Source organism: Thamnophis elegans, chromosome 9 (assembly GCF_009769535.1).
Source record: "Thamnophis elegans isolate rThaEle1 chromosome 9, rThaEle1.pri, whole genome shotgun sequence".
NCBI classification, from domain to species: Eukaryota; Metazoa; Chordata; class Lepidosauria; order Squamata; family Colubridae; genus Thamnophis; species Thamnophis elegans.
In genome coordinates, this window is record NC_045549.1 from 7,610,513 (window position 1) to 7,638,166 (window position 27,654).

The following is a 27,654-nucleotide window of genomic DNA, read 5'->3' on the forward strand; positions in this document are numbered from 1 at the left end:
AGGGGAAAAAAACTGAATAGCCAGGACCAGTAGCACCTGTAGCACGTAGACAAAAGGCAAATAATAGGTTGAATTGACTTCCCACCGCTATAAAAACAGAAACACAAAACCCCTTGTCAACAGGAGCAGAAGAACACCTGTAATATATGCACAGGTAGCCGAATTTGCCTCTTTTGTCGGTTTAGCTTGACCTTCTGGGTGGTGTCTCTGAATTCAGTGCTATGGCTTCCGGCACAGCATAATGGAAAATATAAATTCAACCTCCTATTCTATTCCAGGGGTGTCCAACCTTGGAAGCTTGTGGTCTTCATCCCCTAGAATTCCCAGCCATCATGGGAATTCTGGGAGTTGAAGTCCACAGGTCTTAAAGTTGCCAAGGTTGAATAATCCTGCCCTAGTCCGTGGTCTGCTATTACTCATCTGAGAAGTTTTAAACAAACTGTTCCATGAAACCACCCTTATCGCCCGTATGATGATATGAATTTCTCCTATATTGGATCGCACTATGTCTTCACCTAGCCAGATTTCTGTTCCGCGTGGAAAGTAGATCGAGAGTTTCTCAGCACTGATGCCAAAATTCCTTCAAAGGGAGATCTTGGTTATTAAACCTTGTGTGTGTGCTTGTGAATATACCTCTCTCTCTCCATTCATCCATCCGTTCGTCCATCCATCCATCCACCCACCCACCCATCCAGCTAGGATGTAACACCTAGCTATCTTGATTTTATCTCAAAAGGTTATGCAAGCTTGGATCTGGTTAATACAGGCAGTCCTCGACTTGCGACAACAGCAGAGCCCCGGATTTCTGTTGCTAAGTGAGTCATTTGTTAAGTGGCTTTGGGGTCATTTTATGAGGCTTTCTTGGGCCATATTTGTTAAGTGAATCACTGCAGTTGTTAAATTAGTAACACGGTGTGTTAAGTGAATCTGATTCCCCTGTTGACTTTAGCACTAGCAATAGCACTTGGACTTATATACCGCTTCTTAGTGCTTTTACAGCCCTCTCTAAGCGGTTACAGAGTCAGTCTCTTGCCTCCCCCAACAATCTGGGTCCTCATTTGACCCACCTCGGAAGGACGGAAGGCTGAGTCACCCTTGAGCCTGGTGAGATTTGAACTGCCAAATTGCAGGTAGTCAGCAGAAGTAGCCTGCAGTACTCCACTCTAACCACTGCGCCACCTTGGCTCTCGACTTTGCTTGTCAGATGGTCATAAAAAAATGACCATTTGGGACACTGCAACTGTCATAAATATGAGCCAGTTGCCAAGCATCTGAATTTCGATCACATGACTATAGGGATGCTGCAACGGTTATAAGTATGAAAAATTGTTATCGGTCGCTTTTTCACAGTGCCGTAACTTTCAACGGTCACTAAATGAACTGTTGTAAGCCGAGGACTACCTGTACTTGGCTGAGAGGCCCATGAACAATACCAGGGCATTGCAAAAACCGTGACCCGACAAAAGGACGAACGTCAAAACCGCGCCCGACTAAACCGTGTTGCTAAAACCGCGACATCATTAACGCGTCGACAACAGCGCGTCAGCAGAAGGGCGATTTAAGTTAAGATAAGGGTTAGGTTTAGGGTTAGATTTAGGGTTAGGTTTAGGGTTAGGTTTAGGGTTAGGTTTAGGGTTAGATTTAGGGTTAGGTTTAGGGTTAGATTTAGGGTTAGGTTTAGGGTTAGGTTTAGCGTTAGGTTTAGGGTTATGTTTAGGTTTAGGGTTAGATTTAAGGTTAGGTTTAGGGTTAGGTTTAGGGTTAGATTTAGGGTTAGGTTTAGTGTTAGGTTTAGCGTTACGTTTAGGGTTAGGTTTAGGGTTAGGTTTAGTTTTACAGCACGCTTCTGTTGCCGCGCTGTTGTCGGCGCGATTCAGCGCTCATTCGTCGGAGCGCTTTAGAACACGCGGTTTTGTCACTGCAGTTTAGTCGGGCACGGTTTTGTCGTTCGCCCTTTTGTCGGTGAACCGCAAAAACATCCCAGGAGAAGACAGTGGCAAGTCATCCTTCGACTGGTTGCTAAGAAGACAACATGGGGTGTGTCCAGGAAGTAAAGACAGACGGAGCTCAGTTTGGAAAATTTAATCTCAATGGATTCACACAAACTCAGCATAGGTGAGATGTCCATTGATGTCTGTGATTATCCTTGGCAAAGGATACCCCCTTTGCCTATAGACCATTCATTTCCAAAATGAGAATCCTAAACACAGAAGTTACCAATATTTTGCGTATCCTTACAGCGTAGTGCTCAGTCAGGGTCGCTGTCACTTTCTGCTGTGGGGAGAATGGCAGAAGGTATTTCATCGATGGTACTTCGCAGCTCTTGAAGGAGTTGTTTTAAATCGCGCAGCGGATCCTCCTTGGCGTATTTAAGCTTGGACGGCATCTGTACGAAAGATGGGTGTGGAAAAGACTCGTGAGGATCGGTGAAACACGCAAGTACAAAGGCCCTCTTCCCTCAAGCACTAGTGTCAGGTTTCCGAAAGATGACCTAATTGATTCATGGACCCGTTTCCGGCCTCCGTAGCCCAGGGGAGGCCATTTTCACCCTCCCAGAACTCAAGGGAAGCTTCCGGAGCCTGGGGAGGGTGAAAAAACGAGCCTCCTAGAAGTTTGGATATGAGCCCGTTTCCAGGCTCCGGAGCTCCTCTGGGGCCTGGGGGAGGCCGTTTTCACCCTCCTAGAGGCTCGAGGGAAGCCACGCCCACCCAGCAACTGGGCAGAGAACCGTTGCTAACATTTTTGAATCCCACCCCTGAATGTTTCATGTCCAGAGCAGACACAGTACTTACATGAGAGATGTGGCCTGCGACCGTTTGACACGACGGTGCGCTGGATGAGTGAGGCAAGGATGAATAGCGCTGCTTCAGTGAGGCGGAACCCACAGTGTATCCTGGTCCCTGCAACTCCTTGGGAGAGGAGATGTTTATGAATAGCCATAGCAACAGCACTTAAGACTTTATTATTATTATTATTATTATTATTATTATTTTTATTATATAAAATACAAAGAAGAAAAGAACGTAAGAAATTAAGGGAGGGAATAGGGTGTGAGATACAAGAGGGAAGAGAAAAAGAAAAGAAAAGGGGAATTGACATCCACCTCTTCCTAGCACAGTACACGATAAACACATTCCAGCCTCAAGATTTTACAACCCCTGGTAAGCCCCAATTATGGGAGGAAGCTAACTGCTTCCATCATCTGTCATTCGGCTCGTCACAAGAGTCCATCACGACAGAAACCCAATATTTTTTTTTATACTAGTCTCCCTTTATTTATTTATCAGCACAAAATAAAACACAATATATATATATATATATATATATATATATATATATATATATATATATATATATATATATATATATATATATTTTCTTTCAGTAAGGCCAAAGGATTTGAAAGAAGACAATAAATCTTGTGAATAAAAATGGGGACAGCTCACAAAGATTACTAGGTGCAAATAGAAATACACATTATTTCCACAGCAAAGGAAGATAAAGCGAAATGGTTAATTTGGTTGTTTTATTTAAAGAGGAAAATAGGTTCTTATTGGGTATCCCTTCTGGAATTTGTGCTTGGGAAGAATAGCACTTAGACTTATATATCGCTTCATGGTGCTCTACAGCCCAACAATTCGGGTCCTCATTTTACTGACCTCGGAAAGATGGAAGGCTGAGTCAATCTTGAGCTGATCAGGATCGAACTCCTGGCAGTCGAAATGCAGAGTTAACCTGCAATACTGCATTCTAACCACTGCGCCATCCCTCTTACATTATAGCATAGGATAGGATAAGGTAGGGTAGATCAAACTCCTGGCAATGGGCAGAGTCAGCCTGCAATACTGCATTCTAACCACTGCGCCACCACAAAATATTGAATAAGTGCCATATTATAAAGGAGGAGAACCTTGTGGCTTAGTGGTTAACACATCTGCCTATATGTAATGCAGCCCAGGTTCGAATTCCCAGTAAGGGTATGGCTAGCTGATGAGAGCTAAATAGCTTGAAATAGATCTATACTAGTCTCCCTTTATTTATTTATCAGCACAAATACAACATAAGTGCCATATTGCTCCTGTATTTGTGCAATATTGTGTCGGGAGCACCAAAGCACTTCTGGATTGGAAGGAAGGATTAGCCAGTGATATAATGATCCTTGCCCAGGGGATGCCCAGCTGGGCGCCCTTTTCACCTCCCTGTTAAGTTGGCATTCTGAAGTGGTACCCATCTAGCTATTTGCACCCACTTTTGAATTGCTGGTTTGGCAGGAGGCGGGAGGGAGAGTGACCGTCATAAATATGAATCAGCTGACAAGCATTCTGAAGTTTGATCACATGATCATGGGGATGCTGCGCGTGGAGGGGGAGGGCGTAAGTGTGAAAACGGTCATAAGTCACTTTTCCTGGTGCCGTCGTAACCCCAAAACATCGCTAAACAAATTGTTCTAAGTCAAGGACTATCTGTAAAGGTTGTGACATATTTTTGAAAGCATCGGTGAAGCAGAAGACTTACTTTCACGTCTAATGTGTCTGAAGCTTGTAGCGCATAACTTCTTGGTTCCTGCCGCTGAATGATGCACTGACACTCCGCAAACTGCAGAGATGCCTGGATAAAATCGGGAGGGAGTTATTTACTATTTGGGACATGAATTACGTCCAGTATTATCAGTCACATTTAAGTCGGTTTCCAGTTGTCTAGAACAGTTTTTTGAGGAAACAAGGAACTCTATTTGGGAAATCCAACTATGTCTTCTGTGGTTTCTAGTTCTCTCAAACAGAAGGCAAATCCAATCCCATTTATTTACGCATCTTGTACCAATTCCGCAACATTAATAGCGGTCAGTGACGTGCGGTGAGGTTTATGGCTGGTGAGGCAGTCCTCTCCCCCGACACCCCACTGTCTAAAGCGCTTTCTTTTGCCCGCCTGAGCTCTGACAGGCGGGCGAAAGAAAGCGCTTTAGACAGTGGAGTGTTGGGGAGAGGAGAAAATGCCTGAGTCTCTTTCATCGGGCCTCTGCTGGCGGGCTGCGCGGACACAGAGGCAGGCAAAAGAAAGTCTCCCTCCCTGCATCTTTACCCCCTTCCCTCTTCCCTCATCTCAAACACACACACACACACACAAACACACACACAAACAAAGTTGCACCAGAAGGATTGTTTGAATTCCTCCCCCCTCCGACCCACATGTACATGTACCTTTTCTTTTCCAGCTGTTTCACAGAGGATTTCAACTCTGCTCTTGCCTGCCATCATGAAAATGTAAAAATGTAAAAGGAAAAAGGCAAGAGGTGCTGAGGTCAGGCTGGGTTAGCTGCTGCCAGAGTCCTCAATGAATGACTCTGCTTAACTGTTTAAAAAGCTTCTAAAAAAGTGCCCTCTACAGGAGGAGGCAAGAAAACAAGGTGCCTCATCTACATCAAGAATTTTTTGGCTTTTAACCCTTGCTTAACTCTGCTCGAGTGATCATAAAGTCAGACTAGATGAGGCACGTGGTTCCCCTGCCTCCTCCTGTAGTGGGCATTTTTAGAGGCTTTTTTAAACAGTTAAGCACTAAGCAGAGTCATCCATGGTGACTCTGGCAGCAACTAGCTCAGCCTGACCTCAGCTCTTGCCTTTTTCCTTTTACATTTTCTTTTCTTTTCATGATGACAGTGGTGAGGCTCTGCTCCCTGGCCCCTGACTGCACATCCCTGATTAGCGGTATGTTTTAATATTAGAATATGGTGCACAAATGAGATAGTTCAATTGCCTTTTCCCTTTAATTTATAGTTCACTTTATTGTCATTGCACATTGTACAATGAAATTAAATGCCATCTTCAGTGTACATTAGAACTGTAAAAATAAAGACAAACATTTAACTATAACTTCTGTACATTAGAACATTACACATAGCTTCAGATGGTCATCCCTAGCTTGTACATGACAGTTAGAACCAGGAGTTTTCACCCGGTTTTTGGCCTTCTTCTCCACACCTCCTCGGAAGCAACAAGCAGACCAAAACCAGGCAAAAATGGTTCATTTTTTGGGCAAGAACTGGGCGTTTTCATCCAGTTTTGGGGCTCCTTTCTCTCCTCCCCCCCGAAGCAATAAGCAGACCAAAACCTGAAGGGCAGCAGCCTTTGGCAAAGGCACAAGATGGCAGTGGATGCCTGTGGCGAAGGCGAGGCAGAACTAAGGTGGCAGGCTGAACCAAAGTAGGCCTCAAGCCGGAACTAAACTGGGTTCATGATATTAAGCTTTAACTGTTCACATAGAAATTGCAAGGTTGCTTTTAGGACATAGTGCGGGTAGACACGGGTTAGAAGGAAGTCTGAACATGAAATATGCTGAAGCGAAGCATCTATTTTAGCCCATCTGCTGGCTTGGCTGTTAATCTGTGTGGTAGACACATATTGTTAGTTCCTCAAAATACGAGTATGCATGTCCGTTAGCTGACCATGTATTATGACATCCTGTAGACATACTTCTGTAACTCAAGGGCAAATCCTGAGGGGTGTTTCCAAAACTAACAGATGGCTTTAGCTGAAAGCGATAAAATATATAAGGAAGTTCCTGAATTTCACTCAATGTTCAGGCCATTTATTTGAACGTGCGCAAAAAACTTTCCTTCTCTGAAGAGCTGGCTTGTGTGTCCTGTCATTTTCTACAACAGATTTTGGTGACTCCCGCCGGGACACTGTTGCGAGTATCCAAGCAGGAAGACCGGTTCCAGAGAGTGGCTAGCCACTATTGTTTCTGCGACCCAGGGGCATACTACTATTGTTAGCCGAATGGTCCAAACTGGTAGGAACCCACCTTCCCTAGTCCTTTTTCATTAAACTAGACATACCCAGTTCCTGCAATATGTTTTAGCCTCCAGTCCCCTAATCATCTTTGCTGCTCTTCTCTGCACTCTTTCTAGAGTCTCCACATTCTTTTCTACATCGTGGCGACCAAAACTGGATGCCGTATCCAAGTGTGGCCTTACCAAGGCATTATAAAGTGGTATGAACCCTTCACGTGATCTTGATTCTATCCCTGTTTTATTAAAAAAAGAACTTCTCTCGGGGGCTGCGGTAATTTCAAATGGTCGCTAAATGGATGGTTGTAAGTTGAAGACTGTACGTCGATGGGTTAAGGAAACTTACTTTATCTAGAGCGGCTTCCATCGTCACCAGTTGTCTTTCAAACGCTTATCCTGGGACTTTAGGATTTCTAACTCTCCAGCCAATTTGTTGTTTAAAGCAGCCATGCAGCTCAGCTCTTGACTTAATCGGTTCCTATCTTCTTTCAAGTAATGTTTTCCTGTAGAGGCAAAATAGGGGGGTGGGGGGTGGGGGAGAGAGACACAAAACCAGGCTTCAAAATTTTGAACAAGGAACAGCATCTACTACACTAGAATTATGGGCGTGGGAACACGCGTGCATGACCCCCTCGAACTCTCCCCCCCCCCCGCTTTTGGCACCAATGGCAAAAAGATTAGCCATCACTGGTATAGGGGCTGTGATAAATACCTGGCAATTAACTAGCGCTCGATATGTTCTATCCTTTCAATCATACTGTAGGCAGATTTGCACCCATAACAATCTTTCAACGTTTGGCCTGAGGATTGGGACTGGGCTACTTTTATCGCAGTTGAATAATTCAGCAAGTTGGACCTTAGTTGCATTCGTCATGGCTTCCTCCAAGAACTTAATCTTGCTCTGCAAGGCATCGATCTGGCCTCGTTTGGCTGTGATTTGCTTGCATCCCCATCGCGACTTTCATGGCTGTCAAAGAGAAGACATCCAAGGCGTTAGTGGGACTTGGACCCTTCTTGGCGCGATACTTTTTCACGAAGGAAGGCGAATGTACGCGTCCCAGGATAAAGTCGCAGGATACAGTCTGGGTCGGTCACTTCATGTCTTAAGTGAGACATTGGCTAGGTAAGTTTTGCCCCATTACCATATTTTTCGGAGTATAAGGCGCACCTTTCCCCCCCTAAAAGAGGGTGAAAATTTGGGTGCGTCTTAAACAGTGAATGTAGCCCCACCAACCCACCGTCCCCCACCCTTTGGCCTCTGCCTCCCAGCAATTTACTCCTTGCAGCAAACGGGGAAAATGGGGCTTGCGGAGGCTGCAATAGGCGATAGCAATCTCTGCAGCCTGAAACAGCTGATGATTGGGAGAAAATGAAAGTGAAACTTGCTGTTTGCTCCACAAGGCAAATTGCTGGGAGGTAGGGCAGCTGGAGCCTGTTCCCAGTGTGCGCATGCACAGAGTTGCCAGACGAAAGGAAAAGCTAAAGAACAGGGGTCGACCAAGAGCCCGGGTGGCGCAGTGGTTAAATGCCACTGCAGGCTACTTCAGCTGACTGCAGTTCAGCAGTTCGGCTGTTCAAATCTCACCGGCTCAAGGTTGACTCAGCCTTCCATCCTTCCGAGGTGGGTGAAATGAGGACCCAGACTGTGGGGGCAATATGCTGACTCTGTAAACCGCTTAGAGAGGGCTGAAAGCCCTATGAAGCGGTATATAAGTCTAACTATTGCTATTGACTTGGGAGTAAGGCCACAGATGGACAGTGAATGGTCCCACCCACAAGGAATAAAAGAGGAGCGAAAGGGGAAGGGAGTTTGCAGGAGACCATTAGTTCAACCCTACATTCTTGCCAAGTATTGCGGCCTCTGAAAATATCGGCCTGGCCACTCTCCAAGCCTGATAAAGGTTGGTAATTGTGAACTATCTTGAAAGACTGTGGGAGGCAGAATACTTTGCTGGAGAGGAATTCACTGTAAGTTAAATAAAAGGGGTTTATCGGGACAAGGACTCGGCTTGGTGCTGCTGGGAAGCCTCGGTCAGAACATTCCCCATCATTCAGTCAGAGCCGAAGAAACTTCTTGGATGAGAAGCAAAACCTCTTCAAAGAAAAACCAGAAAGTCCAGTTGCCTGTTGAAAAAGCACCTTTGGGGACAACCAGGACTTGGATGGCGAGAATCTCCATGGACCTGACCTGAGACTCTCCTCCACAGACAAAGAAAAAAGAATTCTACACAACGAAGGTCGCACCATTACCATGGCCATCCGAGCCCTCCATGGTCTTGAGAGTGGCCCTGGTTTGCTCCAGTTCAATCTGAGCAGTTTTCAGCTGCTCTTCAGCTTGTTCACAATGGTTTCCATGTCTTCGTTCTTCTCGGTAATCATTCTTGATGATTTCTGCTTCCTCTGCAGCGAAAGAGAAACACACCGAATCAAATCACGCTGTTCTTGGGTTTTATGCCCTCGTTGTAAATTAAACCCAGCGCGAATTCAGTTCAGGGGCAGAGAGACCCGCTGGGATGTTGGTTGGAAGGGCCTCCGGGGACCAAAAACCGGGCTGCAGGTGGGCACTGTGCCCCCGCCCCTGCGCATGTGCGCATGTCCCCCACATGCAGCTAGACCCCCCAAAATCAGCTGGCTGCTGGGAGGCGCATGCATATGTGATGCAGCTGAGTTGGGTGATGGCTCATGTGCCCGCAGAGCGAAATCTGTACATTTTAAAACTTGCTGAGGTTGAGAAACATTGGTCTCGGGAACAGAGTTGGTATTCAGCAGGTTCTGACCAGTTCTGGAGAACCGGTAGCGGAAATTTTGAGTAATTCAGAGAATCAGTAAATACCACCTCTGGCTGGCCCCGCCCCCATCGATTATCTGCCTCCTGAGTCCCAGCTGATCGGGAGGGAATGGGGATTTTGCAGTATGCTTCCCCTGCCATGCCCAGCAAAGCCACACCCACAGAACCGATAGTAAAAAAAATTGAATCCCACCACTGCTCGAGTATCTGAGAATAAAGACTCAAAGGAACAAAGGCGAAACTGGCGAATTACCTGCGAGAGCACTGAGCTCAATGCGGTTGGTTTGATTTCATTCACAAGTTCTTCTCGCTCTAGTTTCATCTCTTTCAGTACCCGCAGCCTTTCCGAGCACACGTTCATCAGTTTCACCTTTTCTAATTCCATGTCGCTCAGGCTGGCCTCCAACTCACGGATCCGGCTATCCTTTTTGTCTTGTGAAACCTAGGTTGGGGAAAAAAAACAAACACGAAAGAACCAGGTCCTGTAGATGATTGAGTGCTTAAAAAAAAAAAAAAGCCTATGCACGGGAATCAGCTTTCAAGGGGAGTTGGACTTAGTTTGCTTGCAACTATGTAGGGATTCTAGACTGATTGCTCATTTCACTCTACCTCCAGGTTCTGCCCTTCCTTCTCTCACACCTCAGTATTTGTTCTGAATACCCTGTTTTCCCAAATAATAAGACCTCCCCCCAAAATAAGACCTCCCCCAAAATAGACCTCCCTGAAAATATTTAAATGTATATGCAGCCGGTCCCCACCATTTCCTGGAGCGGGGAAGGGGGGAACATGCCTCACGTGCCCCACAGGCACCTGCCAACCACACGGAATGGCCTCACGGAGGCCGCTCCCACAAACCCTAGCTACTGCTCCCTTTCTCTTAGTGGCAGCCGCAAAAAGAGCGGCAGGACCAGCTGTTAGAAATATAATCTAACGGTTGGGTTGGCAATATATAAATCATGTAACAATGCTATACCTGTTTCTTTAAATCATACTGCAAAATGTGATTGGTTGCTGTTTTCCTCAATTGGTCATAAGAGGGAGCCAGAATGACTGTTAGCTCTCTGTTTGTTAGATGCTGGGCTGATCTGATCTGAGTGTTTTGGAAGCTGGCTGTTAGAAAGTGCCGTGAGCTATTGTAAGTTTTGCAACTGCTAGCAAACTTTGTGTACCGGACTGTTTATATGATACTGGACTATGTTATTTGGATTATCCCTTAGCTGAAAGACATTGATGACTGACTGTCTTATCCGTGTATGACTTGGACTGTTTGATGGACTCTGATACCTCTATTTCCACGAAAGTAAAAGCCTATTTAAACTGCAGTGCTCTGTATGCTAGTTTGTGTGTTCTCCAACACAACTCTCACAACGCTTCGCTGAACGTACTCGCTCTCCCAATGGGGAGCTACCTAACATCAGCGACGCTAGGGCTGGCAAAGTGTGCCAGAAACAGAGACGGAACATCCGGCCCTCTCTGGATCAGCTGATCCGTGGGCCAAGGTTAAGGGGTCTCCTGCACCTCAAAATAATAAGATCTCCCTGAAAATAAGTGCTTATTTCAGTGGTCAGGGAAACACGGTAATTGCTAGGTGGCTGTTTTCAAGAATGAGAATAGTGAAAGGCTTACAGATAGTCCTCGACTTACAACAGTTCATTTAGTGACTGTTCAAAATTACAACGGCCCTGAAAAAAAGTGACTGACGACCAGTTTTCACACGTAGGACTTTTGAAGCTTCCCCGGATGATGGGATCAAAATCCAGATGCTTGGCAATTGGTTCATACTTATGACCGTTGCTGTGTCCCCGGGTGTGTGATCCCCTTTTGCGATTTTCTGACAAGCCATGTCAAGCCTGATTCCCTTAACCACGCAGTGTCAAGAAAGGTTGTAAATGAGGTGACAATGATTTAAAACTGCAATATTCTTAAAAAGAGGATAAAGTTTACTCCTCAGTTATTCTTGTTAGGTATAATCACAGACTGTACAGCTATAGGACTAATTTGATTCTGAATTTAACAACGGCAGCAAGATTGTTGGTGGCGCAGTACTGGAAGAAGGAGAATTGCCTACTATTCAAGAATGGACGTTAAAAGTAACAAACTTAGCAGAGATGGCTAAAATATCAGCATATCTCAGATGAGAAATGCAAGTTGGAATGGAGAAGATGGACTATATTAACATAAATATGGGACTAAGAAGTTTCAATTAGCTTATGAATGAATGAACAAGGAATGTTACAACTTATCTAAAGTTAGCTTTACAAAAGGGGAGTTAAAGCATAAGTGAAGGTACGATGCTAAAGTTAGTTAGTTTATTTTAGTTTATGATTGCTAAATTTTTATACCCTGTATTTTGCTCTGGGAGGTTTGGGGGGGAGGGGGGGAGGGGGGAGGGAGGAAGGGGAAAGGTATAATTGTAAAACCTATTAAAACTTTCAATAAAAAAAATAAAATGAAATGAAAAAAAAAAAGATTTAAAAACTGCCTCGCTTAGCAACAAGAAATGCCAGGCTTGATTAATAGCATTTAGTATTTAATAAATTTAAGGCCGCCCAATCCCGAAGGACTCCGGGCGGCTTACAGAAAATGAATTTGAGGGGAAAAAACCACAAAAATTTTAAAAAACAGAGGAAAACATGTTAAAAACCACATCAAGCACCCAGTCTGGTCGGGGCTGGACCTCAGTCATGAGGTCAACAGCCCCAGGCCTGCCAGGTTTTGATAGCCTTTCGGAAGGCCATGAGAGTGGGAAGGGTCCGGATCTCTGGGGGTAGTTCATTCCATAGGGTCGGAGCGGCTACAGAGAAGGCCCTCCCCCGGGGAGCCGCCAGCTGACACTGTCTGGTTGACGGCACCTGGAGAAGGCCCATCCTGTGCGATCTTATCGGCTGTAAATCGAGGGCTACCTGGGATCCGAAACAAAATGTGTCTTTTAAGAAGAGGCAACAGAGGAAAAAGTTAAGGCACCTTCAGTTCCTGGAGTTCGACCTTCTTCTCGTCGACTTCTTTTACGAGTTGAGACTTCTCTGTCTCCATGGCGCCCGCCGTCCGGCCATGTTGGCTTACGATCTCAGTCATGCCCTCGATCTGCTTCTGGAGGATCTCGATCACCTTCTCCTTCCCACCAGCTGCACCTTTAGGGACTCGCACTCGGACTGCACTCCCCGCAACAGCTCGCTCTCGTTTTCAGCTGCTGGAACTCCTGCCGCTTGCTGTCCACGCGTCCCCGCAGCTTCTCAATCTCGCTGTTGGTGCGCTCGATAACTCTTTCCTTCTCCAGTTGAGAACACCTGAGTTCGGCGATGACTCTCTCTGCAGAATCCAGGCTCAATTTCCGTTCGCCCAGCTCTTGGGAAGCTTTATGGAGCTTTTCCTTGGTTGAATTCAGCTGGGCCAAGATGCAAGATTCCCTCTCTAGGCTGTCGTTCCTCTCTTTAATTGCGGACATCTGGAAAAGGAAAGATATAGTGTTTTCCCCACGGCTTTCAGCGTATCGAAGGAGATTATTCCCAAATGGAACTAGGAAGAGGAATAGCTTAAGATGAACCTGGTGTTCTGACCAAGGGTTCCCAAGAGCATGAAGCAAATTCCTTGTCCTGACAAAAACCTCTTTTATTAATTGACTGTGAATTCTGCTCAGTCACATCCAGCAAAGTCTTCCAAGGGTGGATTTACAGTCACAGACCTTATCTGGCTTGGAGAGCTGCCAGGCCGATATCTGCAGAACTTGGCAAGGAGTCTCGGAGAGTCACGAACCAATTAAGGGAACTAATTGTCTCCTGCAAACTCCACTCCCCTTTCGCTCTCTTTTTATTTCCTCTGGGAGGGGCCATTCACTATTCACCTGTGGCCTTACTCCCAAGTCAACCCCTGTTCTTTAGCTTGTCCTTCTCCTGGCAGCTCTGCGCATGCGTACATGGGAACAGGCTCCAGCTGTTCTTCTGCCTCATTGATGTCTGACTCTGAAGGCAGCTTATGACGGCATACGTCTCTGGCCCCCTCTCTGCCTCCGACACAGAGCCCTCATCAGAGCCTTCCCCAGACTCCAGGACTGGCCCAGGTTCCTCCCCAACCTCCTCACTGTCCGAATCTGCTGCCAGCTCTGCTGGCACGCCACAATTCCTGGTTTCTGCCCTATTACTCTGACCTAGGTTTCAAAAAATCACGAAGCAGACTCCTTGTCCTGACAAAACCACTTTTATTAAGCTAATGTGAATTCCTCTCATTCACATCCAGCAAAGTCCTGGCAAACAGTCTTTCAAGGGTGAATTGACAACCACAGACCTTATCAGGCTAATAATCAGGGGGCGGGTAGCATCTTTTCCAACTCACAAAAACTCACTGGTGTCTTTTAATAAACCTGGCGGCTAAGCAAAATCCTGGAGGACTCTTCCTGATTCTCCTATCATGCCAACACGGGTAGTCCTCGACTTATAACCGTTCATTTAGTGACCGTTCAAAGTTACGACAGCACTGAAAAAAAGTGACCTACGGCCATTATTTCACACTTATGACTGTGGCAGCATCCCTGTGGTCACGTGATCAAAATTCAGACGTGTGGCAACTGGTTCAGATTTATGACGGTTACAGCGTCCCGGTGGGGGGGGGGGTGTCACACGATCCTCTTTTGCGACCTTCCCGCAAGCAAAGCCAAAGGGGAAGCCAGATTCACTTAACAATAATGCTATTCACTTAACACTGCAGTGATTCACTTAACAACCGTGGGAAGGAAGGTCATAAAACGGGGAAAAACTCACTAAACAAATGTTTCAGCTAGCAACATTAGTTTTGGGTTCAATGAGAAGTGAATGGGGAGTATTTTTGCTGTAAACGTAGAGTGATGCTCCCTGCAGGTTGTTGAGAATACAACTGCACGATGTGTTCCACCCAGTGGAAGTGGCCCTTTAAGGTTCCCCTCTCACATATGTGCTATTCGTTCCCAACTCTAGGGGGCGGTGCTCATCTCCGTTTCAAAGCCAAAGGGGCAGCACTGTTTGAAGACGTCTCCGTGGTCATGTGGCCGGCATGACTAAACGCCGAAGACGCACGGAACGCTGTTACCTTCCCATCAAAGGTGGTTCCTATTTTTCTACTTGCATTTTTCGAACTGCTAGGTTGGCAGAAGCTGGGACAAGTCACGGGAGCTCGCTCCGTTATGTGGCGCTCGGGATTCGAACCACCAAAGTTCCGACCTTTTTGATCGACAAGCTCAGTGTCTCTTTAGAACGGGACAATCCTCTGCTTTTGCTTAGTCTTGTCTTGCTGCAAGTGGGACCCCCAAAATGTCCTATTTCTCTCCTCGGTTCACAAGGATTGTTCATTCCAGGCCTGAGGCCAAGACAAAGGAATCCTGGTTTGAACAGCTGCAATATTTAATAATAAAATAAAATAAAAAACAGAGGGCATCAGCTCCCAAACGTTTGGGCACAAGGGACTGGTTTTCACCGTTACGACCTTGGCAGCGTTCCCCATAATCAGGTGATCAAAATTCAGATGCTTGGCAACTGGTTCGCATTAATGACCGTCGTTGTGTCCCAAGGTCACACAATCCCTTTTCTCGACCTTCTGGCAAGCAATGTTCATGGGAAAACCAGATTCGCTTAACAACTAAGGCAAGAGAAGTGGTAATAGGGGGCAAAACTCACTTAACAAATGTCTCACTTAACAACCTAAGTTGTGGTTGTAAGTCAAGGACTACATCTAATTATTAGTATCCTTCTCGTCTTCTCTACTACCTGTTCTGACCGAGGCTTCCCCAAAAAGCACGAAGCAGATTCCTGGTCCTAGCAAAACCCCTTTTATTCAACGAATGTGAATTCCTCTCATTCCCCTTCAGCAAAGGCCTGCCAAACAGTCTTTCAAAGGAATATTTATGACCACAGACCTTATCTAGCTTGGAAAGCTGCCATGTAAATATTTTCCAAACACAGCACTATGCAAGGAAAGACTTGGCACAGAGTCTCTGAGATTCACGGACAGATCTCCACACTCCTGAAACGAATCTAATGACTGAATGAACCAATTGTTTCCTGCAAATGCCCACTCCCCTTTCGCTCCTCTTTTATTTCCTCTGGGAGGGGCCAAGAACTTCCGCCTGTGGCTTTACTCCCGAGTCTACCCTGACTTTTCCTCTGGCAGCTCTGCGCATGCGCACACTAGGAACAGGCTCCAGCTGTTCCTCTGCCTCACTGCTGTCTAGCTCCGAAGGCAGCTGAGAACTGCCAGACGGCCTTGGCCCCATCTCTGCCTCCGATGCAGAGCCCTCGTCCGACCCTTCCCCAGTCTCCAGGACTGGCCCATGTTCCTCCCCAACCTCCTTACTTTCCGACTCTGCTGGCCGCTGGCCGCTGACAGGCCACCCTACCTCCTCTGGGGCAAAACTCACTTAATGTCTCACTTAGAACATAAATTGTGGCTGTAAATCGAGGACTACCTGTATTACTTGTATCCTTCCCATCTTGTCTACTACTACCTCCTCATATTGATGTCATATGATGATTATTAATATCCGGTTGCTTTGCATGGATATACTGAGAATTTCTTCACCGGGGACAAAATTCCGTGTGTGTCTAATCATGTTTGGCCAAATTCTAGAAGTTTGGGAAATGCTCCAGATCTGGGATTCCTCCAAGGTTTGATGGGAGCTTCCTCCTTTTCCAGTGATGTGCAGTCAGGGGAGGCAGGGAGGCAGCGCCTCACCACTGTCCTCATGAAAAGAAAAGAAAATGTAAAAGGAAAAAGGCTGAGCTAGTTGCTGCCACAGTCACAGTGGATGACTCTGCTTAGTGCTTAACTGTTTAAAAAAGCCTCTAAAAAGCGCCCTCTACAGGAGGGGCGGGGGAACGACGTGCCTCATCTAGTCTGACTTTTTATGATCATTCATTTCATTTTCATTTTCATTTATTTGTATGCCGCCCTTTTCCCTAAAGGGACTCAGGGCGGCTCACAACTCAAAGGGAGGGAAAAACAAACAAAGTTACAAAAAACATAAAACCATACATGGTTAAAAAACACAGCAATCATACCATTCGAAGTGGGGCAGCGAGTCTTTAGCCCCAGGCCTGTCGGAACAGCCAGGTTTTAAGGGCTATGCGGAAGGCCTGGAGGGTGGTGAGGGTACGAATCTCCACGGGGAGTTCGTTCCAGAGGGCCGGAGCAGCCACAGAGAAGGCCCTCCTCCGGGTAGTCGCCAGTCGACACTGGCCGGCTGATGGAATTCGGAGGAGGCCTAGTCTGTGGGATCTAATTGGTCTAGTGGAGGTAATTGGCAGTAGGCACTCGAGCAGAGCTAAGAATTGCTGAAGAATTCCTCTCTGAAACAGTTGGAAGAGGTACGTGAGGGTCGGGGGAGGGGGAGGAATTCAAACTTCATCCTCCTGGTGCAACTTTGTGTGTGTGTGTGTGTGTGTGTGTTTGAGAGGGGGGGAGGGGGGAGAGAGGGAGGAAGGAGGGGAAGGGAGAAGAAAAAGAAAAAGAATGAAGGAAACTTATTTAGAAAGGAGGAAAAACAAATGCTGTCGCTTTAAATCGGAACTGAGCATGTCTAGCTGTGGAATTCTGGGAGTTGAAGTCCACAAGTCTAAAAAAATTCTGCCTCACCAGCCATAAACCTCACCGCACGTCACTGTCCTTTTCTGACCTGACGCTGAACTTGTCCTTCACACTCCATCTGCAAGGACCTGACGACGGAGTCCAGGCGCTGCAGCTCCATGTTCTTGTTGTCCAGCTCCCTCCGCAGGTTGTCGATGGTGATGCTGCTGCCCGTGTCTCGATCCCAGAGCCTCTTGTTCTGCTCCTTCTCCAGATTCAGTTCTACGTCCTTCTTGTGGAGATCAGCCTGAAAAGGCAAGGCAACCCAATTAAGCAAGGCTTCACTGTTTCTGAACGTGGGGGACAAAAAAAATACAAAACCCTTTAAATAAAGCCTGGAAGATGGGCAGGTAGTCCTCGACTTACGACCCCCGATCGAGCCTGACATTGCTGTTGCTAAACGAGATGGTTGTAAAGTGAGTTTTGTTCCATTGTACGATGTTCCTTGCCACAGTAGTTAAGCCCGTGATGGCGAACCTATGGCACAGGGGCCAGAGGTGACATGCAGAGCCTCCTCTCTGTGGGCACGCATCCCACCCCTGGCGGCATGATTCAACAGCATGAAAACAGCCAAAGACGTCAAAAAAACCAGGGTGTTTTTGCCCGTTTTTGAGGCCATTTTTAGGCTGGCAGAAAACAAAAAAACAGCCTGAAAATGGCCCAAAAACCGGCCCAAAAACCGGCCCAAAAACCAGTCAAAAAATAGGCATGTGCATGCCAGCCAGCTGGTCTTTGGGTTTCCGGCGCTCCGGCGCATGTGCATGCATGCGTGTTCTGGTTTGGGCACTGGGTGCTGAAAAGGTTCGCCATCACTGAGTTAAGGGAATCTACTGTCATTAAATTAGTCACGCGGTTGTGAAGTGGCTCTGCCGTCCTTCAAGTGCCAAAGTTCTTTTTTTTCAAAGAGGCCCCTGGATTTTTCTGGTGTTTTCTTTGAAGACGTTTCGCTTCTCAAGAAGCTTCTTCAGCTCTGACGGGATGGTGGGGAATGGAAGGATTCATACTCCTTGCAGACAGCTGGTCATTTGCATCCTTTTAGAGGGTCGCTGAGGCCACTTGGAAGTTTATCTATGTCCTCCAAGTGGCCTCAAGGACTCTCTAAAACAGTGTTTCTCAACCTTGGCGACTTTGAGTCCTGTGGACTTCAACTCCCAGAATCCCCCAGCCAGCTCTGCTATATTGTCTGTTATATTGTCTTGCACTCCCCTTCCCATGAATTGTAAGCCGCCCTGAGTCCCCTCAGGGAAAAGGGCGGCCTATAAATAATAAACAATTCAATTCAATTCAATTCCTTCCTTCCTTCCTTCTTCTCTCTTCCTTCCTTCCTTTCTTCTTCCTTTCTTCCTTCCTTCCTTCATTCTTTCTTCCTTCCTTCCATCTATATATCTGTATCTGTATCTGTATCTATCTATTTTCTGTTGGATTGCATACAATCCCAAAATATAAACTTGAAATATTCTCAATATTTCTCTCATTGGACCTGACAGTGTTTTTTAAGCCTTAAAAGGCTTAAAATGTGGTAGAAGAAATGTTCCCTGTGTGCAAGAAAATTTTCTATCTATCTATCTATCTATCATCTATCCATCCATCCATCCATCCATCCATCTATCTATCTATCTATCTACCTACCTATACACAAACACACACACACACACACTATACTACATCCACCCACCACCCACCCATATATGAATAAAGCATTAATCAACTCACAAAATTAGATTTATTTAACAACAGCCTCTATAGAGATAAGTAAACTACTTGACTAGCTACATTGTACTAAGCAATTGGGTGAGATGGGCAGCATACAAGTTTGATAAATAAATAAAAACAGAATATAATGAAGAACATGTACTCCCACACATAGGGCCAGGGAAGAAAGGCAGAAGGTAGCAATTCTAGACTCATAATCTCTTAGGCAACAAGCAATGTGACAAAGGAAGTGGGGGAGAATAAATTTGCAACTCTTTACCTGCAACAGGTAAATGAACCAGGTTCATCTTAAGCTGCTCCTCTTTACCACCCAACAACTAGGCAGAAAACTGGTTGTTAACATTTTTGAATCCCGCCGCTGCCTACACCCCACTGACACTTGGTCAGTAGGCTGAGTGGGGCTCAAGGGTCAGTGCCACTGGAGTTGAAAGTATGAATGCATGGCATTATCATGAAGATGAGTTTGGTCATCTAATGGCCTGAGTTCCTCATAAAGTCATGGAATTTGACTGACTCAGTTCAATTACGAACCCCCGAGATTCACAAAAGCCTTTAAAAAAAAAAAGGAAGCTGTGTGACCTGTGCCAGATTCCTACCAACAATTGCTGAACCTCATCATCTAAGTTTCCAGTCTCTTGGCTGTATTGATCCCTTTCAATCTGAGCTTCAGTCATCTCAGAGTGAACCAGGTGCAGCTGCTTCTCCAGATCTTCTATCTAAAGCATTAACACAAAAACACACTCAGAAACGACCCTCGTAGGGGGGGCACAGAACGCAGGTGCCTAAGAATCTCAGTGTTTTTCCTTTTTAAACTTCCCTTTGCAGCCCAGCTCAAGAAGGTGGCGACGCTTAGCTGGCCTTGGTTGAGTTGCAAAAACTAAACCTGGCCAGATCTAGTTAAGAGCCGGCTGAGAAACCACCAGGAAAAAAAATATCCTAGAAGGCAGTGTAGGAAGTTAAGGTTCACCGACAAAAGGGCGCTTGACAAAAGTGCGCCCGACTAAACCGCGGTGGCAAAACCGTGAGTTCTAAACCGTGCCGATGAATGAGTGCTGAAGCGCGCCGACAACAGTGCGCCGACAGAAGCACGCTCTAAACCTAACCCTAACCCTAACCCTAACCCTAAACCTAACCCTAACCCTTAACCTAACCCTAACACTAAACCTAACCCTAACCCTAAACGTAACCCTAACCCTAACCCTAAACCTAACCGTAAACCTAACCCTTACCTTAACCTAAATCGCGCTTCTGTCGGCGCGCTGTTGTCTGCGGCTGTTGTCGGCGCATTGATGACGTTGCGGTTTTAGCACCACGGTTTTGTCGGCACGCTTTTGTCGTGCGCGCATTTGTCGGGTCATGGAAGTTAAAACCCACCCCTCTCCTAGAAAAATGAAATGTCCTGGGAAATATTGAAAAGGCAGAATATTATATAAAGGCAGAGTCGGACGTGACCATGGGAAAGCTGCAACGGTCCTAAGGGTGGAAAACAGTCATAAGTCGCTTTTTTTTCAGGGCTGTTGTAACTTTGAACAGTCACTAAATGAACTGTCGTAAGTCGAGGACTACCTGTAGTCAGGAAATGAGCTGCGTTTACAATCACCAAGGTAAATTTCCCCCCCAAAATTTCAAAGGTCGCCAACACTCTCAAGCTCACCTTATCCTGGGACATCCTCATGGCTTCCCGTAGCTCAGAGCGCAGTTGAGAAATGGTGCCTTCCAGCTGACTGATTTGGCGCGTATACAAAGATTTCTGATTTTTGGCTTGTTCTCTGAGAATAAAGAGAGGAAATGAAACCCAAGTGAGAATCCAAAATATTCAGGAGCAGACAGCGTACTTATAAAGGGGAGAATAATGCTTGAAATCTAAGTAGACAATGAGACATGACAAATCACTGCCCAAAGTGCAGTTTTGCAGTTATCATTACCTTATTTTAATAACCCCATAATCAGGAGTGGGATTCAGCCGGTTCGGACACCATAATCAGGGGTGGGATTCAGCTGATTCGGACCGGTTCGGACATTATAATCAGGGGTGGGATTCAGCCAGTTCGGACCAGTTTGGACACCATAATCATGGGAGGGATTCAGCTGGTTTGGACCAGTTCGGACATCATAATCAGGAATAGGATTCAGCTGGTTCGGGCTGGTTTGGACATCATAATCAGGGGTGGGATTCAGCTGGTTTGTACCGGTTCGGACATCATAATCAGGGGTGGGGTTCAGCCGGTTCAGATCGGTTTGGACACCATAATCAGGGGTGGAATTCTGCCAGTTTGGACCAGTTCGGACATCATAATCAGGGGTGGGATTCAGCCGGTTCAGACCAGTTTGGACCCCATAATCAGGGGTGGGATTCAGCTGGTTCAGACTGGTTCGGCCATCATAATCAGGGATGGGATTCAGCTGGTTCGGACCAGTTCGGGCGAACCGGATGTTAATTTTACACCTGGTTCGCTGAACTGGTAGTTCCAAGGACTGGGTGGCCCTGCCCATCCTGCTCCGCCCCTCCGTTCCTCATGCCAGGTAAGTGCAGGGCCCTTGTGGAGGCTGTGGGAGAGTGAAAAACGGGCCTCCTGAAAATCCAGAAACTGGTCCATTTCTCGCCTTCTGGGGGCCTGAGCCCAGGAGGCCGTTTTCATCCTCCTGGAGGCTCGAGGAACACCTCTGGAGCCTGAGGAGGGTGAAAATGCCCCTCCCACCATAGTGCAGGAGCCCGAGTAGGCAACACCCACCATGGCCATGCCCACTTGACAACCAGGCAAAGAACTGGTTGCTAAAATTTTTCAATCCCATCCCTGCCCATAATTCCTTATGGGGTGGAGTCTGGGCAACTGATTGGAGCTAGCAGAGTGTTTTATTGGCCGGGTGCTCTTCCTGTCACCAATGTGGAGTTTTTGTTCGGCAGATATATTCTCAGTGTGCCCAGAGAGAGAGTAATATCTGGCCTCTACCTAGGATCGAACTCACAGCCTCCTGATTGTAAGGCGAGAGCTACCCCTCTGGCCCACCGCAGCACTCCTGCAGTTTTGCAGTCATGGTAAATAAACACTATATGCGCAATTTGAAGAGCCAGATAAATGTTTGGGGAGGGGTGGGGTGGGAAACAGGTTTGTCAATTCGTACAGGCCACCGTGCATTGTGTCTTCTCTGCCTCTGTGGGCCAGGAGCATGAGACAAAGAACCAGAAGGAAGGTCACCATGCTCCGTTTAAGGCTTTCTCTTTAACTCTTTGGCTGGAATTCCTGAATCAAGATTTCCGATGGACAGACTGGGTGTCTTACATTCTCAGCTGATGTCTATGGAGATTGTCAATCATCCAGGTCACAGTTGTCCCAAAGGTACTTTCCCCCAAAAAAGGCAACGGGAGTTTCTTGGCTTTCTGCCTTTGAAAAAAATGTGTGAATGTATGTGTTCTGTCTGAGGCTTCCCAAGAGCATGAAGCAAACTCCTTGTCCTGAAAAAAACCCCTTTTATTAATTTCCTGTGAATTCTGCTCATTCCCATCCAGCAAAGTCTTTCAAGGGAGGATTTACAGTCACCGACCTTATCTGGCTTGGAGAGCTGCCAGGCCAATATCTGCAGAACCTGGCAAGGAGTCCCGGAGAGTCACGAGCCAATTAAGCGAGCGAATTGTCTCCTGCAAACTCCACTCCTTTTTTTGCTCCTCTTTTATTTCCTCTGGGAGGGGCTATTCATCGTCCACCTGTGGCCTTACTCTCAAGTCGACCCCTCTTCTTTAGCTGTTCCCTTCATCTGGCAACTCTGTGCATGCACACACTGGGAACAGGCTCCAGCTGTTCTTCTGCCTCACTGATGTCTGACTCCGAAGGCAGCTGATAACTGTCAGATAGCCCTGGACCCCTCTCTGCCTCCGAGACAGAGCCCTCATCAGAGCCTTCCCCAGACTCCAGGACTGGCCCAGGTTCCTCCCCAACCTCCTCACTGTCCGAATCTGTGGGCCCCAATTTGAAGGAGCTTCTCGGATGAGAAGCAAAATGTTTTCAAATGAAAAAAACAAACAAACTATCAAGAAAGTCCAGTTGCCTTTTGGAAATAGCATCTTTGGGGCAATTGCTTTAGATGCTGCCTGGGGAATTCTGGGAGTTGAAGTCCCCAGGTCTTAAGAGTGGTGGAGTTTCATGAAAGGCTTCTTGGGAACATTTGCTGGGAGGCCCTTAGGAAGAGTGTTACGTACTGAATGATTTCCATCTGGCTTTGAATATTGTTGGCATGGCTGTGGGAAGCCTTCGCTGCCTCCCTCAGTACTTCCAGATCCTGCTCATGTTCCCCGATCAGCCTCTCGACACTGTTATTAAAACAAAACCATGCAAAAAGCACCATCAATAGCGATAAGGCATCTGTGGTCTAATGTGCTGATTATAATCTCTCGTCAAGCTTTAATAGGGCCACAGAGCCGAGGTGGCGCAGTGTTTAAATGCAGCACTGCAGACTACTTCAGCTGACTGCAGTTCTGCAGTTCGGCTGTTCAAATCTCACCGGCTCAAGGTTGACTCAGCCTTCCATCCTTCCGAGGTGGGTGAAATGAGGACCCGGATTGTTGTTGGGGGTGATATGCTGACTCTGTAAACCGCTTAGAGAGGGCTGAAAGCCCTGTGAAGCGGTATAAGTCTAACTGCTAAGTTAGAAATTTAGGATAAAACACGGCAAGTGGGGAAAGAGTTGGCCATGAGAATATATATGTCCTCGACTTACAACTGTTCGTTTAGTGAACGTTTGAAGTTACGGCACTGAAAAAAATGTGACTTTTTAAAAAAAATATTTTTTGAAAAATACAAATGACACATAGACATATACATATACATCTAAATACAAAAAAAGAAAAAAAGAAAAAGGGAAAAATATTATAGTACACGCCCATCCCGCGGAGACCCTGGTTTCCCCCTGCCCTTTATATGTGACATGACCATTTTTTATATGGTTTAATTTTGGTTTAATTTATTTGTATGCCGCCCTTTTCCCTGAAGGGACTCAGGGCGGCTCATAACTCAAAAAGGAGGGGAAATACAAACAGAGTTACAAAACAAAAAAAACCATACATGGTTAAAAGCACAACAATCATACCATTCGAAGTGGGGCAGCAAGTCTTTAGCCCCAGGCCTGTCGGAACAGCCAGGTTTTAAGGGCTATGCGGAAGGCCTGGAGGGTGGTGAGGGTTCGAATCTCCACGGGGAGTTCGTTCCAGAAGGTCGGAGCAGCCACAGAGAACGCCCTCCTCCGGGTAGTCGCCAGTCGACACTGGCCGGCTGATGGAATTCGGAGGAGGCCTAGTCTGTGGGATCTAATGGGTCTTTGGGAGGTAATTGGCAGTAGGCGGTCTCTCAAGTACCCAGATCCAATACCATGAAGGGCTTTGTAGGTGACGACTAGCACCTTGAAGCGTACCCGGAGATCAACAGGCAGCCAGTGCAGTTACAGTTATAGTTATAGTTACAACCTTTGCGGCATCCCCGTGATCATGTGTCCAAAATCGAGACGCTTGGCAACTGCTTCATATTTATGACCTTTGATTCACTTAACCGCCGGGCTACTAACTTATAAACTGCAGCGGTCCGGTTAACGACTGTGGCAAGAAAAGCTGTAAAATGGGGCAAATCTCACTTTAACAAAGGTCTCATTTAACAACAGGAATCTTGGGCTCAATTGTGCTCATCAGTCAAGGACTAACCGCACTTCCCGTTCAGGGTTGTTCTAACCTTGTTCCAACCTTGGCAATTTTAAGACCTGTGGACTTGGCTGAGGAATTCTGGGAGTTGAAGTCCACAAGACTTAAAGCTGCCAAGGATGGACACCCTTTGTTCTAAACCCTTCCTTCTTCCTTTCTCTTGTAACAATGAATGGCTGATGTACATGCCTTCACTAGAATAATTATTTGGAAGCCGTCTCATTGGGTAAACCTCTGGTTCTTAATTTTATTAAGCAACCTAGGAATGGAGTATTTTATGACACACCTCCCCCGATTCCCCAAATTTTTTGATGAGCTTCTTCTTCATCTTTTATGGGGGGGGTAGATTGGCCCGCATCAAGCACATGGCACACGCATGGCATGGGCGTGAGCAAACCGGCAGTGGTGACTGCCGGAACTCACCCCTGCCTCTGTGCCATGCCCTGGATCATCACATTGCCTTTCTTGGCAATGGAACTGCTGCGCCTCATCATGGTTGTAAGTCAAGGACTATCTGTGAACTGCCGTGGGAAATGTTTCTTGACGAGTGACACGCAAATAATCTGAAATGTATTTAAAACGAAGAAACGGCGTACCTGTCCTGATGTTGCTGAAGCAAAATTTCGGTTTTCGACTGCGATTCTCTTTGCAACATATCTATTTGCTCTTCCAGCTGATAAAACATCACAAATTGTGATTAGTTAAAAATTATTCTAATGCAAGCAACTATTATCGTGTAAACGATAATTTCCCTCAGTAGTCAGAACACTGTGGCCATTTTATGAAACATGGTGCTAAGACAGATAAGGGGAATAACCTCAAGTTTGTTGAGTATCTATTTTTACACTAACATCTTCCAAGAGCCGAGGTGGCACAGTGGTTAGGGTGCAGTACTGCAGGCCACTTCAGCTGACTGTTATCTGCAGTTCAGCGGTTCTAATCTCACCGGCTCAAGGTTGACTCAGCCTTCCATCCTTCCGAGGTTGGTGAAATGAGGACCCAGACTGTGGGGTGATATGCTGACTCTGTAAACCGCTTAGAGAGGGCTGAAAGTCCTATGAAGCGGTATATAAGTCTAACTGCTATTGCTATTGCTATATATACAAAAAATGGCTGTGTGTGTGTCTGTGTGTATGTGTGTGTGTATGTTTCGGCATAACTTTGGAATGCCTCGAGCAATTTCAACGAAACTTGGTGCACAGATGACTTACACTCTGGAGAAAAATACTGTGGGGGTAAGACACCCCTAACATCCCTTTGGGGAGGTGGGTTCTGTTAAGATACAGTCTGTTGTGGCTTTAAATGGATTCTACTGTACTGCCGTAAAATGGCTTCTACTCTACAGTGTAGCGGAAAATCCCTCCCCTCTAATAAGGGGGAAAATCCGACATTAGAAATTACGTTTGGTCCGGACATTTTCCCCCTATAAATAATATCTGGACAATCAATAATTTTCTTGATGAGTGACACGAAAATGATCTAAACATTTAAAATGAAGGAACAATTTAAAATGAAGGCAATAATTTTCATTCTGCCTCTGACAATGCTGCCTTTATCCTACTGTCAGGGCTGATAACATGTTTTTGAGGAATTCCATCTACATTTCCATTAGATAGCATAAGACAGTCCCTTACTCCTGTTTCCTCAGACTACAGGTGGTCCTCAGATTACAAGGGTTCAATTAGTGAGCGTTCCAAGTTACAATGGCACTTGCAAAAAAAGTGACTTATGGCCATTTTTCACACTTATGACCATCGCAACATCCCCATGGTCATGTGATCAAAATTCACATGCTTGGAAACAGACTCATATTTATGACGGTTGCAGTGCCCCAGGGCCATGCTATTCCCTTTTACGACCTTCTGACGAGCCAAGTCAATGGGGAAGCCAGATTCACTTAACAACCGTTGTTCTTAACTTAACAACTGCAGGTGGTAAACGGGGCACAATTTCACTTAACTGCTGTCTCGCTTAGCAGCAGAAACGTTGGGCTCAATTGTGGCCATAAGCCGAGGGCAGTTTCCCAGCAGCCACGGTCATAAAATGGGACCAAATTTACTTAATGACTGTCTCGCATAACAACACCAGTGTTCGGCTCAGTTGCGGCCGTAAGTCAAGGGCTACCTCTACATTTTTCAAATTTGGTGTGAAGATAAGCAACTGTAGAGAGCGGGGGGGAAAAATCACGTACTGGGACAAACTTGCTTTTCAAGCGCAACACCTCCGTTTCGAAGTCCTGGAGAATCCTGGCGAAAGCAGTGGGCAAGTAGGAAACCCGGACATTCGCAACGGTTTCGTATCCATACGTGTTCTGGTCCGGACCACCTTCGTAGTGCAGGAGAAGACTGCGGAGCTGTTCGAACACATCGTCATGGCCCTGGACCAACTTTTTCAGATAGTCGATCTGGCTACTGGATTCCTTCAGCATCTCCTCCTGGAGCAGGCTGGCCGTCTGCAGCTCCTCCACCGTGGCCCTTAGCCTGCTGTTGTGGCCTTCTTGCGAGTAAGATTCCTTCCGTCTGTTGATCAGGCAAGGGAGAATCCAACCCAAAGAAGAAAAAAGCAACAAAGATGATTAGAGGGGGATGGAGGTTAAAACCAGGGGTGGTATTCAGCTTGTTCTGACCGGTTCTGGAGAACTGATAGGGAAATTTTGAATAGTTCAGAGAACTGGCAAATACCACCTCTGGCTGGCCACGCCCCCATCCAGAGGTGGGTTTCTACCAGTTCGCACCTATTCGGTAGAACCGGTTCGTCAAATCTACCGAACCGGTTAGAAGAGGTTCCACTAGTGGACCCGGAAAGCAGGCCACACCTACAGAAGAGCTTCCAAAATTTTTTGAAACCCACCCCTGGTCCTTGGATATGATTATTCTACACTATCATGCTCCTATTTATAAAACTCAGGGCCTCTGTGAAAGGTAAGGATGACTACTGCGTTTGTGGTGCAATCAGAACATTGCGTGTGTTGAAGTTGTTTTAAGGCAAACCAAAGATGCCTTTTCAAAAACAAGTTTACATCATATTCTTATGCATACCAGTGCTGTGTGTGGGGTATTAAGGTGGTTCTGACAAGTGTCGTCGGCATCTTATCCGGTC

At 46.3% G+C, this 27,654-nt stretch overlaps 1 protein-coding gene across 1 annotated transcript in view; it reads right to left on the bottom strand.

Annotated features, from left to right (window-relative positions):
* The window catches only part of LOC116513296 (coiled-coil domain-containing protein 158-like), a 50,478-nt gene that overhangs the window by 16,766 nt on the left and 6,058 nt on the right, over positions 1-27,654 (bottom strand). Inside the window, 20 exon segments of the mRNA XM_032224314.1 lie at positions 2,252-2,386; positions 2,793-2,909; positions 4,516-4,608; positions 7,131-7,162; positions 7,165-7,287; positions 7,374-7,377; positions 7,560-7,728; positions 7,730-7,751; positions 9,035-9,184; positions 9,826-9,855; positions 9,858-10,014; positions 12,537-12,691; positions 12,694-12,756; positions 12,759-13,017; positions 17,209-17,406; positions 19,469-19,588; positions 20,527-20,641; positions 23,068-23,178; positions 25,152-25,228; positions 26,747-27,074. Of these exon segments, the coding sequence (XP_032080205.1) occupies positions 2,252-2,386; positions 2,793-2,909; positions 4,516-4,608; positions 7,131-7,162; positions 7,165-7,287; positions 7,374-7,377; positions 7,560-7,728; positions 7,730-7,751; positions 9,035-9,184; positions 9,826-9,855; positions 9,858-10,014; positions 12,537-12,691; positions 12,694-12,756; positions 12,759-13,017; positions 17,209-17,406; positions 19,469-19,588; positions 20,527-20,641; positions 23,068-23,178; positions 25,152-25,228; positions 26,747-27,074 (2,458 nt within the window).